At 47.7% G+C, this 19,376-nt stretch overlaps 1 protein-coding gene across 1 annotated transcript in view; it reads right to left on the bottom strand.

The window, feature by feature from the left end:
• The window catches only part of Pc (pyruvate carboxylase), a 25,446-nt gene extending 17,730 nt beyond the window's left edge, over positions 1-7,716 (bottom strand). Inside the window, exons 1-7 of the mRNA XM_050136677.1 lie at positions 7,573-7,716; positions 2,548-2,683; positions 2,236-2,420; positions 1,902-2,067; positions 1,639-1,784; positions 1,404-1,521; positions 1,024-1,224 (exon numbers count right to left, since the gene is read on the bottom strand). Of these exons, the coding sequence (XP_049992634.1) occupies positions 1,024-1,224; positions 1,404-1,521; positions 1,639-1,784; positions 1,902-2,067; positions 2,236-2,420; positions 2,548-2,683 (952 nt within the window). The 5' untranslated portion in view covers positions 7,573-7,716. The remainder of the gene's footprint in view (positions 1-1,023; positions 1,225-1,403; positions 1,522-1,638; positions 1,785-1,901; positions 2,068-2,235; positions 2,421-2,547; positions 2,684-7,572) is intronic.
• Positions 7,717-19,376: the final 11,660 nt, after the last annotated feature.

The following is a 19,376-nucleotide window of genomic DNA, read 5'->3' as shown; positions in this document are numbered from 1 at the left end:
ATTTATTTATTTATTATGTATGCAATATTCTGTCTGTGTCTATGCCTGCAGGCCAGAAGAGGGCACCAGACCCCATTACAGATGGTTGTGAGCCACCATGTGGTTGCTGGGAATTGAACTCAGGACCTTTGATAGAGCAGGCAATGCTCTTAACCTCTGAGCCATCTCTCCAGCCCCCTAGACCTTCACTTTTGAAGTTGCCTCCTCCCTGCAGTCCTGAGCCTCCCCGCCCACTTCTCCCCTACAGAAGGGTTTTCAGGAAGTTTCCTCCTGTGGTGTGCTGCTGTCATCTGACCAGTGTCCTCAATCTGGCCATCGCCCAAGTGATGCTAACTCGGACGACAACCCTACTTCCATTCCACTTCTGGTCCTTCCAGAATAACACATCCACTCCCTAGATTCTGAGCTGGTCAATGGCATTGGCGAAAAAAAAAAAAAAAAACAGAGCAAGACTAGCGTCCTCACCCTGCTCCTCTGCGGCAGCCCCAGCTCTACCAGAACTGACAGTGCCTCTGCTCACATTGCTGAGCCTTGTCTCAGAACCACTCTGTTCCCACTGTCCTAAGCCCTATGGCAAACCTGGGGCAATCCAAGGGGGTATGTGTAGGTGGTACCCTGCTGCTATGGCCGGTGTTCCCAGGACAGATTATGGACACAGCTCCTACCTCCATACTCAGAACCCACTCTCCCAGCCGAGCAGAGACACCTTGGTGAGGGAACGGGTTGTGCTGCAGCAAAGATTAGGAGCCAACGATGAGGACATGCCATAACTGCCAGAATCTGAGGACTCTCATTCTCTTTCCAGTGACCAGGGTAAGCTGGTCCCATAGAAAAGCTGTATAGCAAGAGCAGAAGGAATGGCCAGTACACCTTCCCTTGGGGCCAAACGCCTCTACTTTGATAAGCACTGCTTCCAGTCACATAAGGATATCTGCGCCCTTCTCCTCCCTGCAGGGCCTTCCTCCTTCCTTCAACAGGGAATGCCTGTATCCCTAAGCAATGAGAAAATCTGGGCAGAGGTACCAAGAAAGTTTACAAAAATGGGCTCATGTCCCCAGGAGCATGTCCTCACCTGCTTGGCAAGTTTGACAGAGTCACTGGTGAGGCGTGAGCGAAGCTGGGGGTCCATATGGGCAGCAGGAGCAATCTCAACTACCTTCTGATGCCGCCGCTGGATGGAGCAGTCACGCTCGTACAAGTGCAGGATGTTCCCATACTGGTCCCCTGAGCATACAAGAAACTGAATTCAGCCTTTCCTAGAATCCAGGTGCCTCCTCCTACATGCTACCTGCTTTGCCCCAGGGCCCCTTTCCAGGGGGTGATCCCTGGGAAGGCTGTCCCAAAGGATGATGCTGTAAACCAGGGAGATCTAGGCTCCTCTTATTCACACAACCCCCACTTACCTAGGATCTGCACCTCGATGTGCCGTGGCTTTTCAATGAACTTCTCCACAAACAGTGCCCCATTCCCAAAGGCTGCCAAGGCCTCAGAGTAGGCTCGGGTGTAATTCTCCTCCAGCTCCTAGAAGGGCAGGCAAGGCCAAGCAGACATGGGACCACCTCTGCACACTTCCCAGAGCCCACTGCAGGAGATGCCTGCCTGGCACCCAGCCCTCAGCATACGTGCTACCATGCTCACCTCATAGCTGTGCACAACCCTCATGCCACGGCCCCCACCTCCATAGGCAGCCTTGAAGATAATAGGGAAGCCATAGGTTCTGGAGAACTCGTGAGCCTCATGCATTGAGTTGATGGGGGCATCAGTGCCAGGGACCACTGGGACACCTGTTGGGAGGGTATGAGGGGGTCTCTGTAGCAGACTATGTCTCTACTACATCTTGTCAGAGAAGCACACTCTCACACTGGCCCTTGTCTACTAGCCCAGCAGGAGCTGAGTGTTACCTGCAGCGATGGCAATGGCCCGGGCCTCCACTTTGTCTCCCATCTTGCGGACTACCTCTGGACTTGGCCCAATGAACCGGACTCCAGCATCCTGGCAAGCTTGAGCAAAGTCTGCTCTCTCTGAGAGGAACCCGTAGCCTGGGTGCACAGCATCAACACCATTCTCCTGTAAGTGGCAGAAGAAACACCTGTGTGCCTTCGCCTTTCTCCTTTGCCTGCTGGGCTGCACCTCAACCCCTACACATCCTGCTGGTAGGTGTGGGTACAAGGCACAGCACAGAATCTTGCCCAGTGTCAGGAGACCCTGGCATCTCCTAGGCCAAGGTGATTCTACCTTGGCCACTTTGATGATATCTGGGATGTGCAGATAGGCCTGCACAGGCGCCAGGCCACGACCAATAAGGTAGGCTTCATCAGCTTTCTGCCGATGCATCTGGCCTGTGTCCTGCTCCGAGTAGACGGCCACTGTGCGGATGCCCAGTTCTGTGCAGGCACGAAACACTCGGATGGCAATCTCACCTAGGAGAAGCAGGGTGAACAGTTAGACTCCTGGGTCCAGAGAAACACAAAAGGAGACAGACAGAACAGAGTGATGAGGAGGAGATCAGGCTAGGCTGACCCCAACCCGAGTACTGGTAGTGCTCACCCCTGTTGGCCACCATGACTTTCTTAATGGGCTTGTACTCCATGCGCCGTACATTTGGGGAGGCAACAGGGGCAGTGGAGGAGCGGCGGACACCCAGGAGCCTCAGGCCCCCTCGAACTGTTTGGAACTTCAGCATCTGAGGAAAGGCAATCAGAGTCCAGGTTAGAGCAGGCTGGGCACTGAGCACCCCAGATCCTGAAAGAGAGAGGAATCTCAACACTCAGGAGACCACAAAAAACGACAGTGCCAACTCTAATTCCATTTGTAGTGGAGCTCTGGAGGTCAGCCCAGCAAGGTCAGCCCAGTGGAGCTCAGCTCCACAGCCTCCTACTGAGTACAGTGTTTACATTTCAGAGGCTACAGAGTGGCCTATGCAGGCCTAGTGTGCATCTCTATGCTCTGTAGGCTCACAACTCTCATTCTCCACCAACATCCAGTATGGGCTTTCTCCTCACGTTAATCCTGTCAGCCCGCTCTCCTAGGAGCTAGCCTTGGTGGCGCACGCCTTTAATCCCAGCACTCGGGAGGCAGAGGCAGGCGGATCTCTGTGAGTTCGAGACCAGCCTGGTCTACAAGAGCTAGTTCCAGGACAGGCTCCAAAAACCACAGAGAAACCCTGTCTCGAAAAACCAAAAAAAATAAAACACAGCTTTCTTTAAACAGAAGCCTGGACCTTCTACTGGAGGATATCAAGTAAAATATTTATGACAACCACAAAAAGCAAGTCAAGAGGCTGGTCACAGAGACACATGCCTTGGGATTCCACTGACAGTAGGTTCTAGGATGGTTATGGCGGTGTGATAGGCTGAGGAAGAAGGGAGAGAGGGACTCTTCTCACCTGAGGGTAGGAGAGAGAGCTGTATTTAACTAGGACAAAGTTTCAGGTCTGCACCATGAAAAGAGCTTTGTAGATGACGGTGGAATGGCTGTGAATGGACTTAAAGCTACCGAACTGTGTATTGGCAGAGACAGGAAACCTGGCATTGTCTACTAAAGAAAACTTATATACCACAAAACAGGTCTCATAGCCGACCACTAATTTTATAAGTTAAAGATTCAGCTGGATGTGGTGGCTGGAACCTGGGGCAGGAGGATTGCTGGGTTTGAGGCTATCCTTGACTACGTAGTGAGTTCCAGGATGGCTTGAACTACAGTGTGATTTTACACCCACTCCCTCAAAAAAAAAAAAAAAAATCAAAAGAAAGCTACAGAGGTAGGGAGAAGTAAACGAGGGAAGGTAGTCCTTTGGAGTTACTGCTTCATGAAAGAGTCTGTAAGACATTCTGCAGGACACAGAAGAAAGTGATTGAACTGTCTTTAAAAATTCCTGCTTCATGGAAATGTCTGCTGGGTACTATGGGCCTGCAGGCTGAAGATGGATGTCCCAACCGTACAGAAGAACTTTGGGTGACTGTCCAGGCATCGAGATGTCTCTGTCAAGTCTAGAGTTTTGGAGGTTACTTATAATGCACTTCCTGTTTACTTGGGAAATATCATATCCTTCTGGAGTCTTTTTTTAATATTTATTTATTTATTTATTTATTTATTTATTTATTTATTATATGTACAATAGTCTGTCTGTGTGGATGCCTACAGGTCAGAAGAGGGCACCAGACCCCATTACAGATGGTTGTGAGCCACCACGTGGTTGCTGGGAATTGAACTCAGGACCTTTGGAAGAGCAGGCAATGCTCTTAACCTCTGAGCCAATCAGCAAACAGGTAGCAAATACAGCGTGGAGACTCTGTACAAAGGATAATTCTCAATTTGGATGGGAGGAAGTGGCAGGTGGCAAGATTTCATTACACACCCAGAACAGCATACCACCTAAAACTTATGACTTGTTTACTTCTGAAATTTTCCCATTTAATATTTTTGGAGCATAATTTGTCATGGATGACTAAATTGAGAAAAGAGGAGTTGGTGGATTCGAATGCTCACCACAGTGTGGACAGACTGAGCCAACTCTTCACTGACTAAGAGATGAAGAAAGGTCCAGCACCAACATCAAACTGACATGATTGGTGCCTGGCCCTGAAGTTATCCACCAAGATGGAAGCCAGGCTTTTACAGAGCCTTGCCTCAGATACACAACCCAAGCTTAACTAAAGCCTAATTCGCATATTCTGTCCAATGGGAGGGGGCACAGTATATTTCTCAAGATAATAATTATTTTTATTGCTTCAAACAATGTTTGAAACTAATGTTTCAAAATTAATGCTTCAAATATGTGAAAGGTGCCAATCATTGTGGCATTGTGGCACCTTTAATCACTCAGGAGGCAGAGGCAGGTGGATCTCTTGAGTTTGAAGCTTCTGGCCTACAGATCCAGGCCCAGGATGGTCAGAGCTATGTGAGAGACCGATCTGCCAACAACAACAATTCCAGCACTAAGGAGGCAGAGGTAGGTGGATCTCTGTGAGTTCAAGGCCAGTCTGGTCTACATAGCTGAGTTCCAGGACAGGCTCCAAAGCTACAGAGAAACCCTGCCTCGAAAAAAAATAAAAACCCAAATGTGTAAAAGTTCATATGAGACATGGACTCCTGGACTCCAGAATCAGTTCAGATGAAAGGAACCGAAATGACAACTAGGCGCTGACTGGACCCTGGACTTCTGTTGCCAACAAGGGCACAAGGGGACCACTGACAAAGTTTAAACAAGGTCTGCAAGTTACACAGTAGGGTGCCGGTGTTCATTTCCTGGTCTTGCTGTTGGTCAATGGCTAGGAGAAGCTCTGACAATAACAAATACCCAGATACTGAAATACAGCAAGGTGCTGCCTTGCCATGAATTCACAACTTCATAAAAGAGAATATTTCTAACTGAGAAGTCCACAGGTTACACCCCCAGGACCAGTTACTGTGGAAGCGCTGTGGGAAACTATCAAGAGCCTTCAAGCCAAGCCCACTGATACAATGAATAATCTTGGTATTTCACAGCCTAAGAAAGGAAGATCAAGAGTTCAAGGCCAGTCTGGTCTATAATGCAAAATACTAGTTTCCTTCATTTCTTGACACCAGGTCTTGTTATAACATAGCCCAGGGTCACTTGAATTTACTGTACAATCCTCCTGCATTGACATCCCAAGGGCTCAGATTACAGAGCTTCTACAGTACTTACACTAGTGAAAGAGGGAGGGGAAGTGTTGGGAGGGTGTGAGAGGGGAAGGGAGTTGGGATGAAAGTGATCAAAATGCTATGTAAATATATTAAATATCAAAATATAAAGTTAAAATTCTTTCTAAAATATAAATCTCCTGTTCTTTGGCTAGGTTATTTCTACTCCAAGAATGCAGAATATCCATATTCTGAAACAGGGACTGAGATGTGTGCATGAAGGTGTTTGAAGTAGCACCATTTACAACAACACACAAGAAAGGATTCAAAGTCCATTTGGAAGTCCTGGATAGACATTACAAACCCATCAGTGATGGCTTTGCACGGGTGTTCACAGCATGGAAAGTGTTTTTATGAAAGGTGAACTCCATCTCATGAGGTTTTTTTCTGAAGCAAGGGTGGCCTGTTGATACCAGGCCAGTGGGCCACCTCACTGCCACAGGCTTAGTTGGATGCAGTGATTATTTTCTCTTTTATACGCTTATATATTCCCATATGCAGAAATCTCCATATTTTATCCAATGGGAACACATTATTTTCTAAAATAATAACTACACTTATTTTTATTGCTACATTAGAAATGAAAATAAACATGGAAAACTGCAAAAACCCACAACTCCAGAACAATGACTAAGCAATGCAGTGACCCTATTACTGGTAAAACTGACTTTCCTCTAGGGCCCAAGGATATAAACACAAAGGTCATCAGTGGCAAGATTACCGTCAGAATCTGCATCGGTTTAAAAACAAACAAAGGGATCAATGGATCCTGGCTACGTTTAGTCATTCAGCACAGGAGGGAAGCCTTCACGACTGTCTTAAATCTCTGCAGACACATGGGTTTGTAAGTCAAGCCTAAACCCAGACTGTTGGACAGTGTTGGCTGCTCTGGGAGGAGACCCTCAGGTCACGACCCTCTAACACACCTTTCTCCTCTATTTAGTTTTCTCTGACTGAAGAATTTAGTATTTCCTTCAGTACTAGTTTCTTTAATTTTAACTTGCCAGGCTTCACTTTGGACAGGTCTGGCTTATCATTCACTCATCTTGATGCCACTCCAGGGTAAGCTCCAGGCCACCAACAGGTCAGACCGCTGCTGGCTCAGGACCAGGCTGGGCATATGATTTACAGTTAGGAGAGAAAATGGACTGACGAGATAACTCAGCTGGTGAAAGTGTGTGTCCAAACTGAGAGTGGGAGAGAGACTCCACAGACACTGTGGCACTCAGGTCCACTCCTTATCCAAAAGAGATAAACGCAAAAGAAAAATGTAAACTAATTTTAAATACAAACTATACTTGTAATCCCAGTTCTTGTGAGGCTGAGGCTGGAGGACAGCCTCAAGTTCAAGGCTGGATTACATGGCAAGAAGTAGAAAGGAGGGGTAGAGAAGGCAGACTTTTGCTGAGGAAAGTCAAGGGGACTTCTGGGCTTCTGCCTGGTAGCAAATGAGGCTGGTGGGAGCAGAAGTTGGGCATGAGCCTTCATACTTGTTTTCCCACCTACTGCCCAGCTGGAGCTGTCCAATCAGTGGCAAGCAGGCTTACAGCTGGCACCTAGAGTCTCAAACTTCCTGGGAAGTTTCAAGCTGTTTCTGGGGAGGCCCTGCCTGTCCCTCACCCTCTGGGCTTGATCTTACCACCTCTTGAGCACCTAACTCTCATCCTATGAGTAAACAGGCCATTTTGGTGCCCTACCCCCTCTCCCTACCACACAGGCTCCCCATTCTTCTGATAAAGAGAGTTCTCTAGATTTGTGTCAAAAGGTTGGTCACCTTGCAGGAGGAGCTGGCAGGTTCCAGGAGGGCTGACCACACACACACACACACACACACACACACACACACACACACACACACACACACACACACACACACACACGGCATGCTCACCACATGTAAGAACCTACCCCAGGACTTGAGTCAGATGTGTAGAGCTGCACCTGTTCTGGAACAGTCACTGGCCAAGCACCTAGGCTGCTGTACAGAGGACTTGGTAGATGACCCACAGCCAGCAGCTGCTCCACCTGAGGTCACTGGCCCCAGAATACAAAGTTCCTCAGCACTAGGCTGCTGGAGGCCTGGGCTGTAGCCAAAGCTGAAATCAGGGGAAGGGGTGCCGCCTCCTGAGGCCATCATGGGCCACTGGCTGCCTGGGAGGGCCCGGCTAGGGAGGCGGGACAGTGGGTCTTGCAGAAAGTAGAGGAGCAGTGGCCTAGAGCCTGTTCCCTGGGCCCTCGGGGATGGGCGGGATTACAAAACAAGTGTTCTAAGGCTAGCAAGCGGCTGCGGCTGCGGACTTACAGGATGGAATTAGGACATACTGCCTCTTGAAGTTCAAGGCGCAAAAATGTCAAGCAGAGGGTAGAGTAGTGCCTTGGAGGGCTGCTTGGGAGGACTGGTGAGCGTGATGGAGGGTCCCACTGCTCACTATGCGACAGTTACAGGAGACCTCTGCTCCAACCTGCTCTCCTCGTGTTCAACACAATGCTTGCCCACACAGATAACAGAACACACCACCTTGCTCCTGAAGCATCTCCATTGCTAAATCCAGAATTTCCCTCATGGAATCCCACTGCCCTTCAGGCCCTACAACCAGGACCTTTCAGGATCATCAGCCAGAGACACCCTGCTGCAGGACAGCGGTGGATCCACTGGACAGTGGCCCATCAGAGGCCCTCACAGACCCATGTGACAGCTAACTGGAGTGTTGAGTTTGAGGGTCTGAAATGGTCCCAGAGAGCAGTTAACAAGGTTGACCAAGTTGCGCCTGAGCCTCACCACATCCTCCAAAGATGAAGGAACAGGACCCTCTGCACAGCTCAGGGAATGTCATAAAGCTTGGGGGTTAGGTGGGAGAGAAGAATATCTAGGGGAATGAGAAGATCTTGAGTGGGCACTGAGGCATGAGATGTCCTCCAGGTTCCCCAGAGTTCCTGCTTCGGGCACTAACAGGGACTTTCTTCACAATAGCACCGTTTCTAGTCACAGCCCTTCAGGCCAGTACTGTTCCAGGTGTCTCCTGTCACTCACTCCACATGATGGCACGGAAAAGAAGTGGAACTGGAAGGCCACCCTCCACTTAGCCCACACAGTGTCCTGTTGTGGGAGTATTTGGTTGGATGGTTACCATGAAGCCCTCATGGTTGACAATGTGACTGAGAATCTGATTTAAATCCTCTGAGGGAAAGCCCTCCTACTCAGTGACACCAGTGCACCTGGAGTTTGCACTAAGCCTGAAGCCCCCAGAAAGGATGTCTTTCTTCCTACATGGGAGGAAAGCTCTCCGATCTTACAGGCACAGCAACTGGCCCAGGGAACATGCCCCAGGAGACATCACACCATCTTGCTTGCTTTGAGTGACACACAAGCAGAACTCATTTCTTGCCCATGGAAAAGGACAAGTGACCCACTACTCCCCAAAGATCCTTCACCCCACATTCTTCTTCAGAGAGACAATAGCCAGAAGAGGCCTGTCTGCTATTTCCTGCAAATGCTGGCTTACAGATCCCTTTCTTGGTCTCGGGTTGTGCATTAAAAACAGGGAAATCAGACTGCTGTGACTGTCACTGGAGACATGTAAATAACTCCTCTCAAGCAAGACAGAGAAGCAAGGAGTGTCTGGCGCATCTGTTTCTCTCTCACCACTTCTCAAGACAGCACATGGAAGACTTTATGTCTTCCTGCCTCGGTTTTCTCCAACACTGGATCTATGAACTCAGCATTTCCCCTTCCAGACAGAAGATTGTGTTGCTGGGATGGTGCCTACAGCAAAATGCTGAGTGAGGCAGGTTTAAGGTCCTGACATCACAGGCGCTAGGTCTGTTGTGCTGTCCATGTGGATTGTACAGTGCCGTGCAAACACCAAGCTCCCAAGTGCCAGCCGGTGATTCTTAGGAAGCCACTCCTTAAGAGGCTCCTTCACAGATCATTAGTCAGACACTTAAGGGTTAACTAACACCAGCCATGTTTGAGTCCAACATTAACGCTTCCTTCCAGAGCTGGAGCTCTGAGCTGATAGCAATTAAGTCCCAACTATGAAACTGAGCTGTGACTTTCATCCAAAACACAGGAGACAGGCTCTTAGACACCAACACAACCAAACTAGAAAACCTATGATTTAAAAAAAAAAAAAAAAAAAAAAAAAACCTCCTGAGCTACAGCACGGGGCCACCTTCAGCACTCTGCTAAACACCAAAGCCAGTAACAATGCCAGTGGTCATGTGTCACAGAAACACCAGGGCAGGTTCAATTTGCCCAATAAATCACCAAATGTCCTTAGAAACTCCACTCCTTCAGACCTAAACTGTATCTTGCAAGCTGCCTCCTACAACCAGAAGCAGCACAGAATTCCACGACAGGCCAGTTTGGGTCCATTTAATATGGCCACTGTGCTGCCAAAGAGATGTGCTCCACCACGGAACAGCCCTGTCAGTGCTGCAGTCAAGTGGTAGGCCTAGGATGTTCCTTCTAGAACCTACATGGCTTTGATCTTAACTATATATGCTTTCACAGAGTAAGTAGCAGAAGAGTCACAAGGAAGGGAAAGGTGACATCCTGCCTGAGGCACTGGTAGTAAGTGGCTTCTGAACAGCAGCAGTCCTGACTACCTGTGCTGACTCAAGTTTGCTGGGAAGCAGCCAGGTGTGCAGAAAGAAGAAAGGACGACTCAGAAACAGGCCCTATGTCTATCACACTAGCCAACAAAGTCTGTTTCCCCCTCCCAGGCCCCAGCTCAGCCCACCCTAGCTATCCTGGGCCACTGCAGCAATTGCAAGCTGGATGAACCAGAGAGTCTTGGCAGAGCACTCCTCCCTGGTTGCCATTCTCTGGTGGATGTGCTCCTCTCTAGGCTGCTCCATGGTTGGTATCCTAAACATGTCTTCTGTGGGCCCAGGAACTGGCAGCCAAATAGAACAAATGAAACAAGAACATGTCTGGCTTTTTAGGCTACAGTAGCTGACATCAAAGCACCAGGGAAAGGACAGTTTGACCCTGTGGTTTCTGGGTAGAGGGAATGGAGGCTGGGAAGGTAGGGGGGGTGGGGTGTCACGAGGTAACAGAGAAGACAGAACAGCATAAGAGGGACAGCCAGTCTACGGGCAATGGGGGGTCTAGGAGCTTCAGTGAAACACTGAAACATTGTGGCAGATTGAGTCCCAAGGGTTCTAAGTAGCCCTGGGCAGAACTGGGCAACTTAGAATCGCCAGGGGCTATGTGGTCCAACGGTGCTCAGCAAGCTCCCATTCAAATGCCACAGGAGAAGAAAGCCAGCTATCTGCTGCTACACAGAGCTTCTACCTGTGCAAAAAGACGCAGGGATAGGAGGCAAGAAGTTATCTCAAGGGCTTGAAGGACAGCAGGAAGAGGACAAGGGACAGGGCACAGGGCACAGGGCACTGATGGCATGGAGATGGCCGCTCTGCCCTCTAGTGCAAGAAGCCATTACTACCAACCTGCTACCCATGCCCCACCCCCAACAGGAAAGGGCACTTGGCTGGATTTCTCCACATCCTTCAGGACTCTGAACAGAATTGCCTTCTGATATACCCCATCTCCCCAGCTGACTCTGACAGCCCTGCTTGGGCAGCCACCTCCCTTCAGCCATCTCCTTCCCACCCATCGAGCTCCTGCTGAGGCCATCTCCCTGAGGACAAATCTCAAGTCCTTAGCAAGGTACATTTATTTATTTTTTATTTATTTTTTTATTTTTTAATTTTTTTTTTTTTTAGTTTTTTCGAGACAGGGTTTCTCTGTGGCTTTGGAGCCTGTCCTGGAACTAGCTCTTGTAGACCAGGAACTCACAGAGATCTGCCTGCCTCTGCCTCCCGAGTGCTGGGATTAAAGGCCTGCACCACCATCGCCCGGCCAGCAAGGTACATTTAATATCACAACAACTTGCTGACCCATCTGTCTCTTTTTACTGGGCACTGTGAGCACCTTGGGCACAATATGCTTGGCTTAGCTTTCCCTCTACTCTCTCCATAACATTGTACATAGTGCCAGGCACCAAAATTAAATGTATGCCTGAGGCAGGTAATGAAGAATGAATGAATGAATCAAGGAATGAATAAACCAGGCCACAGAGTAAGCTTGCAAAATACAGTGGGGGTTAAAATTCATTCAAAAATATTATGGTACGTTCACCAAAAGTGAGCAAAGCTCAGCTCCTCTGGGAGTGGCGTACCCCAGCCGACGGTGCATACAGGTCTCCCTCCACGAAGTCTGGAGCCCAGTGCGCTGCTGGCAGGACAAAGGGCAAGGCAGTAGAGAGCACCTGGCAGACTGGCTGTTTGTCTCTGCCCCACATCCACATGCTGAAACCCTGACCTTGGACTTCCCAGCCTCCTGACTACGAGAAACAGCATGTGTTATTTGTAAGCTCCCTAGTCTGCAGCATTTTTTAAGTGACCCAAATGGACTCAGACACAAGCTAAAGGTGGGAACTAAGAAAGGCAAATTTCAGCTGGGCAGTGGTGGCGCACACCTTTAATCCTAGCATTTGGGAGGCAGAGGCAGGAGGCTCTCTGTGAGTTTGAGGCCAGCCTGGTTTACAGAGCAAGTTCCAGGACAGCCAGGGCTACACAGATAAACTCTGTCTCAGAACAAAACTACAACAACAAAAAGGCAAGTTTCAGGGCTGATTGTGGTGAGTGTTGAGAAGCACCTCACTGGCCCATGTCTGCAGTAAGGCAAGGCAGACAACAGATGCTGGCAGATGGCCCAGTGTTTCCAGAGAGTCATGTTGGCCTCATCTCCCTTTATATACTCCTCTTTCATGGTCTAAGATGGAGGTGAAAGGCCCTGGCTGGATAAGAGCAGGACTCTCAGAAGTCTTGAGGGCCTGGTACATTCAGGACACATAGACTGACTTGTGTCCCTTCAAAAAAAAAAATGCCTTAAAGTCCTGCCCCTGTACTTCAGAGTATGACCTCATCTACAAATGGAGTCTTTACCAAGGAACTCGGATAGTTATTGGATGGCATTCGTAATCCAATATATGCCTGGTGTCCTTCTAAAATGGGGACACAGGGATGGAAGATACACAGATGGAAGATAACATGAAGATGCATCCGGCCATGTGACTATAATGATGTCTACAAGCCTAGGAAGCCAAGCATCAAAGGCAAACACAGGAGATTGAAAAAGGTCAGAAAAGACCCAAGGCCTTAAGATGGATATGGCCCTCTTGATACCATGATTTCAGACTTCTAGCCTTCAAATCTGAGAGTCAAAAATCTCAATTGTTTTAAGTTTTAAGACCAGAGTTGGTCCTTGGTTGTGATGACCCTGGAAAATAACCAGACAGGTGGCCAGACCTCTGCAGACCCTAATACTGGGGCAAGGAACACATTCAATAGTACAATTTGCCCTGCTCATCCTGCTGCAGGCTGCAGCTGCAGCCGGGTTTCAGAGCATGTAGCTATTTAGGACTGGCTCAGCTGGGGAAGGTGAGTGGGAGGCAGCAGAAAGAGAAGCGAACAGTGACGCTGTGGCTGTGGTGTGTGAGGCTGCTGGGAAAGTTGGGCTGAGCCAGCAGGAAGGCCTCTAGGGGCCATGACTTCACAGACTAGCCCTGAAGAGACAAGTGAGAGGGAGGAGGAATTAATGGAGGGAGAGAGAGGAGGCCAAGCAGAGGAAGATGCTCAGATGTGGGGGTGGGGGTGGACAACAGGAGTAAATCTAGCCAGTTCCTAGTCACAGCAGGGAACAAGGATGCAATAAAGGAGCCCATGGGCAGGCAATGAGTACTGGTTTCTTCTTTCTTTTCTTCTTTTCTTTCTTTTTTGTTTTGTTTTTTGAGACAGGGTTTCTCTGTAGCTTTGGAGCCTGTCCTGGAACTAGCTCTTGTAGACTAGGCTGGTCTCAAATTCACAGAGATCTCCCTGCCTCTGCCTCCAAAGTGCTGGGATTAAAGGCGTGCACCACCACCACCCGGATTCCTTCCTTCCTTCCTTTCTTTAATTCTGAAGCAGCATCTTACTTTGTAGTCCAGGTTAGCCTGGAACTCACTAATAGCCAAGGCTGGCCTCATTCTCCTACTGTCTCAGACTTCCAAGGGCTGGGATTATGCCTGCCTTGGGACTTCCTAAGGAGCACAAAAGACAAAGTGAGAACGCTTGATAGCAGCTGGAGACAGCAGACAACAGACGCCGCACTCAACAAGATGGGTAGCATGTGCACTTGGGGCCATGACTCAGAAGATGGGAAACAAATACAAGTCAAGTTCCTCCCAGCAAGAGAATCTGAAGACTCCGGAAAGTCAGCAAGGTACCAGAGACTCAGAAGGTGGGAAAGACTACAAACATTGACAAACTGAAGTTTGAGGGATTTAGAATACTCAAATGTTTCTCCCCTACACAGCCTGGGACGTTCCAGTCCCCAGTGGAGTGACAGTAGAAGCAGACCTCCACAGATGTGCCCATGGCCTCTGAGTGCCCTTTGCGGTCACTCTCTGACCCCTCACAAGTCCCTCTATGATGGTCGCTTCCGGATCTAGAGCTACGGAAAGAGACATTCTGGCAACTTAAGTTGAGCCACATGCGGGAGGCATGCTGCTAGGATGTCAGGGCCAGAGAACACAGCTTGGTCATAGGAACCCACTGTCCTGCTGTTGGACACTATGTAACAATGTTCTCTGAAGCTAGGAAGCAAGCTTGGTCCCTGGAGAGGCTGCAACCCCAGCCACCAAGGAGTGAGATGGAGACAGCAGCTCCACAGTTACACAGAGCACTAAGCAGGCTCACTCTTAGGCAGCAAGCTAGAAGATTCCTCCCTTGGATCTTCTATGTCCCCCAAGGCCTATGTGTTAAAGGCTTGATCCCCAAACTGGCACTATGTTCTCAACCTTCCATAATGCTGGGACCCTTTAAGACAGTTCCTCATGTTGTGGTGACCTCAACTATAAAATTATTTTTGCTGCTACTTCATAACTATAATTTTGCTACTGTTATAAATTGTAATACAAATATCTGATGTGCAGGATATCTGATATGTGACCCCTGTGAAAGGGTTGTTCAACTCCGAGGTTGAGAACCACTGTGCTAGAGTCTCTGAGAGGTGAGGTCCAATGGAAGGCCTTTGGGTCACTGGGAGGTATCCTCCAAAGGAGACCCTGCTCTCCCACTCTCTCTCCCTGGCTATGAGACAGCTGGTTTGCTCCTCCACATGTTCCCACTGCAATCAGGCCCTTTATTTCTGAAATATCGAGCTGAAGTAGACCCCTTCTCGAGCTCACCGCTTTTCTAAGTGTTACAGTGACAGAAGCCGACCCAGCCCCACTGTTGCAAATGTCTGGAAAAGCCTACCCACGATCCCCTCTCCCAGAGCAAAGACCATGGTCCACACCCTCTCCAACCCTCACTTCCTTACCTCCCAGTGCACTTTGGGGTTGCAGTATTACATAGGAACAATCAGCCAAATGCCACTGCATACCTGAGGAAATCACCAAAACAAAGTTGGGAATGTTTTAATGGAGATTTTGAAGAGGAAAATAATCTAGAGATCAGACATGTACAAAAACTATAATTAATCTCAGAGAAATAAGAAAAGTGATTGTATCCATTAAGAGGCGGCAGTTATTTTAAAAAGCAACAAGAGAGAGCTCTAGGAAAGTAAAAATAGAGCTGAGGAAAGGTTTTTAGCGTAACAAGTGGGACCGCAAGACTGTTCAGGACAGCATCACCCAGAAAGGCTACCTACGGAAAACAGGAGAAAATAAAGAACTCACCAGGGAGTCCATTATCTGGCTACTTGGGAATCCCAGAGAGCAAGAAAATTAGGGGATAGGGAACAACCTATGGCAGTCTGGGAGGCTGAAGGTCACCCACTTCCTTTCATGTTAAAGGGTCTGTGACCCACTCTGTTGAAAGCCCCAACTAGAAAAGGATTAGGAGCAACCTGGTGAACTTCTTGGAGTTGGTTCCTAAGGATGGTAACAAATGAACACAAGCCTGAAGTCTGAGGAAACGTTTGGGAAGCTAGAAATTCAGCATCGATTTTAGATGAAATCTGCTCCTGGGCAGGTCTATGGAGAGGACCATTTCCTTGCTTCTGGGGGTAGATGGGACTCCTTGGCTTGTGGCCACATCACTTCAATGTCTTCCTGCCTCTGCTTCCACATCATCTTGGTGTAACTCTCTCTCTCCTAAATAGTATGCAAGGGCCCATCCCCTGTCAAAGTCCTTAATCCACATATTGAGACCTTTTTTAAGATGACACTGAGATTAAGACCTTGTATCTTTAGGGGTGCCTTGAATCCTAAAACACTTCTGAGCAGAGAGGGAAGAGGTTGCATTGAACAGTCTTCAACAGGGATGCTACAAGCCCCTGGACCAATGTCTCCAATTTCCTGAGGAAGCCCTTCCAACCTAAATGTCCTACCCAGTCAGACTATCACATCTGTGGCAGTGGAACATGGGCCAGGATTCCATGCTTCCAACTGTAGCAGCTGGAGTGGTTGCTCAGAGAACTCTGCTCAGGTGAAGCTAGAATATTTGACTTCACTGCAGAGAAGACTTTCAGGATGAGCTGGCAGAAAGCAGAAAAAACAAGATGGGACTTTAACACAGAGGAAGGGCAGTACACTCCAGTGTGGGCTGAGCTGCTCAACAGAGGTGCATCTTAGTGTCTTAGTGATGGCCAAGCCCTACCTTATGGTTCTTAATATTCCATTGTATGTTTTTAGATCTATCTATCTATCTATCTATCTATCTATCATCTATCTATCTATCTATCTATCTATCTATCTATCTATCTATCTATCTATCTATCTATCTGTTACTGGTTTTCTGAGACAGGGTTTCTCTGTGTAACTACCCTGGCTGTCCTGGAACTCTCTCATGCCCCCTTAATTTTCTATCTTTTTTATCCTGTCTCAATCAATCAACAAATATCTACAAAATACAGACCTAGTCCCTGGCTATCTCCAGAAGGAGCAAAAGGAACCACCTGGAGAGCCCCAGGCCACTGCCCAGCAAGCCTGCAGAGCCCCCTGGAGATTTACAAGGTAATAGACTGGAAGGCTCAGGTTCCCTGTGGAGTGACTGCTAGACAACAAAAAGGCAGATTAGCTGATGGGGAAGGAATTGCAAACCCCAGCTCCAGCAAAGTGAGAGTTAGACAAGGAAATACCACCACAGCAAACACTTTCAGATGTGACTAATTGATCTGAATAATTGAAAATATGAAAAAGTATGCCTATACCAGTGCTGGAAGGATGCAGAGAGAGGAAGGGGGTACATATCTGGGACAGAGGGGAGTGTTACATGAACTAAGTCATAAGAAAAAAATCAATAAATACAGAACTGGATATCAAGAAAGCTCAGTTGATAAAGTGTTTGTCACATAAGTATGAGGACCTGAGCTTGACATCCAGTACCTGTCTAAAAGCTGAATGTGGTAGCGAGTCTGCAAAGTCAGCCCCGAGCAGGTGAAGACAGGTGGACCTGGGCTCCTTAGCCTGGGCTGCCAGGGACAGAGATGGGTGGCTCTTGAGGAATGGCACTAGAGGCTACCCAGTGGGTAAAGTGTTTACTGGGAGCATGAGAACCTGAGTTCAGATCCCCAACACCCAGCACTTGGGGGGCAGGAATAGAAAGATCCCAGGGGCTCACTGAGCTGCCAGTCTAGCTGCATTGGTGAATTCCAGGTTCAATGAAAGCCCTGTCTGAAAAAACAAGGTGGAGAGCAATAGAGGAAGACATCCTGATATCAACCTCCAATCTCCACAGTCTCCCAAATAAGCACAAATGTGTGGTGTGTACACGACATACAACACACACACACACACACACACAGTGTTCTGTCATCATTATATTTGTCTGTTTTATGCTGCGATCAAACTGAACGATCCCTCCGGCTCTCATTTTTTTTCTGGTTAATTTGTAATTTCAGTGTCTGTATACTGCTCTGTATAACAGAGTTGAGTCATGACCAAATGAGGACCCACTCACTATTCATTGACTGAATATTTCTGTCTGCCCTCCCACACTCACAAGTGATGACTCTATACCTCCACATGGTGTTAGCAAGTAGGACCTTTGGAAGGTGAAAAGGTCCTGGTTGGGCACAGTTCCTGAATGTAATAAGAACAGGGATGTAAGAACCAAGCAGAAGCTGTATAGACACCTTGGTCTTGGACGGTCTTGGACTTCCTGGCCTCAAGAAAGTGAAAACAAAGTCCATTGGTTACACCATGGTGTCTATGCTATTAGACTACCTCACACAGACTGAGACAGTGCCAACACATCCTTGCTATTTCTTCTTCTTAAAGCTCCAAAGTCACAGCCCACAGACTGATAAGAATAGTTGTTAAAGCTAGGGTAAAAGCTTTAACTGAGTCCAATACACTAATTGCTCTGTTTTCGTGAATGACTGAAAAGTCATAATAAAAGTCTTTAAAAAAAATGCCAAGAAATGGCCAGCTGTGGTAGTGTTATCCCGACAAAAAAGGAGGAGAGGCAGGAGACAGAAGTTCAAGACCATCCTCAGCTACATAACAATTTTTTTTTTTTTGGTTTTTCGAGACAGGGTTTCTCTGTAGCTTTGGAGCCTGTCCTGGAATTAGCTCTTGTAGACCAGACTGGCCTCAAACTCACAGAGATCCTCCTGCCTCTGCCTCATGAGTGTTAGGATTAAAGGCGTGTGTCACCACCACCCGGCTACATAACAACTTTTAAATCAGCCTGAATTATGTGAAGTCCTGTCTCAAAACAAACAAATCAAAAATTAAAAATGAAAAGCTGGGGCTGGACAAATACCTCAGCATTAAGAATACTGTCTAACTTAAGCTGGAAAGGTTGTGGGGAAAAGGGAACACTTCTGCATTGCTGGTGGGAATGCAAGCTGATACAACCCCTTTGGATGTCAGTGTGGCGATTTTTCAGAAAATTAGGAAACAACCTTCCTCAAGACCCAGTAATACCACTTTTGGGTATATATCCAAAGGATGCTCAATCGTGCCACAAGGACATGTGCTCAACTATGTTCATAGCAGCTTTGTTTGTCATAGCCAGAACCTGGAAACAACCTAAATGCCCCTCGGCCGAAGAATGGATAAGGAAAATGTGGTACATTTACACAATGGAGTACTACACAGCAGAAAAAATAATGACAGCTTGAATTTTGCAGAAAAATGGATGGAGCTAGAAAACACTATTTTGAGTGAGGTAACCCAGACATGGAAAGACAATCATCACATGTACTCACTCATAGGTGGTTTAAACATAAAGCAAAGAAAACCAGCCTACAAACCATAATCCCAGAGAACTTAGACAACAATGCGGACACTAAGAGAGACTCACATAGATATCATCTACATGGGAAGTAGAAAGTAAAAAAAGATCTCCTGAGTAAATTGGGAGCATGGGGACCTTGGGGGAGGGCTTAATGGGGGAGGGGAGAGGCAGGAAGGGGAGCAGAGAAAAATGTAGAGCTCAATAAATATTAATTAAAAAAAAAAGAATACTGTCTATTCTTTCTTAGGATCCATGTTCAATTCTCAGCACTCACATGGCAGCTCACAACCATCTTTAAGTCCAGTCCCAGGAGATCATACCATAACTTCTTCTGGCCTTAGCAGGCAATAGATATACTTGTGGTGCACAGACATACATGCAGTCAAATACCTATACATATAAAATAAAATAAAATTTAAAAAGAGAGGGGGCTGGAGAGATGGCTCAGTGGTTAAGAGCATTGCCTGCTCTTCCAA

The sequence above is a fragment of the Alexandromys fortis genome, unplaced genomic scaffold (genome assembly GCF_014885135.2).
Source record: "Alexandromys fortis isolate MF-2015 unplaced genomic scaffold, M_Fortis_MF-2015_v1.1 scaffold_3, whole genome shotgun sequence".
NCBI lineage: Eukaryota > Metazoa > Chordata > Mammalia > Rodentia > Cricetidae > Alexandromys > Alexandromys fortis.
The sequence above is the reverse complement of the archived record's forward strand: the minus strand, read 5'-3'. Positions and strand labels throughout refer to the sequence as shown.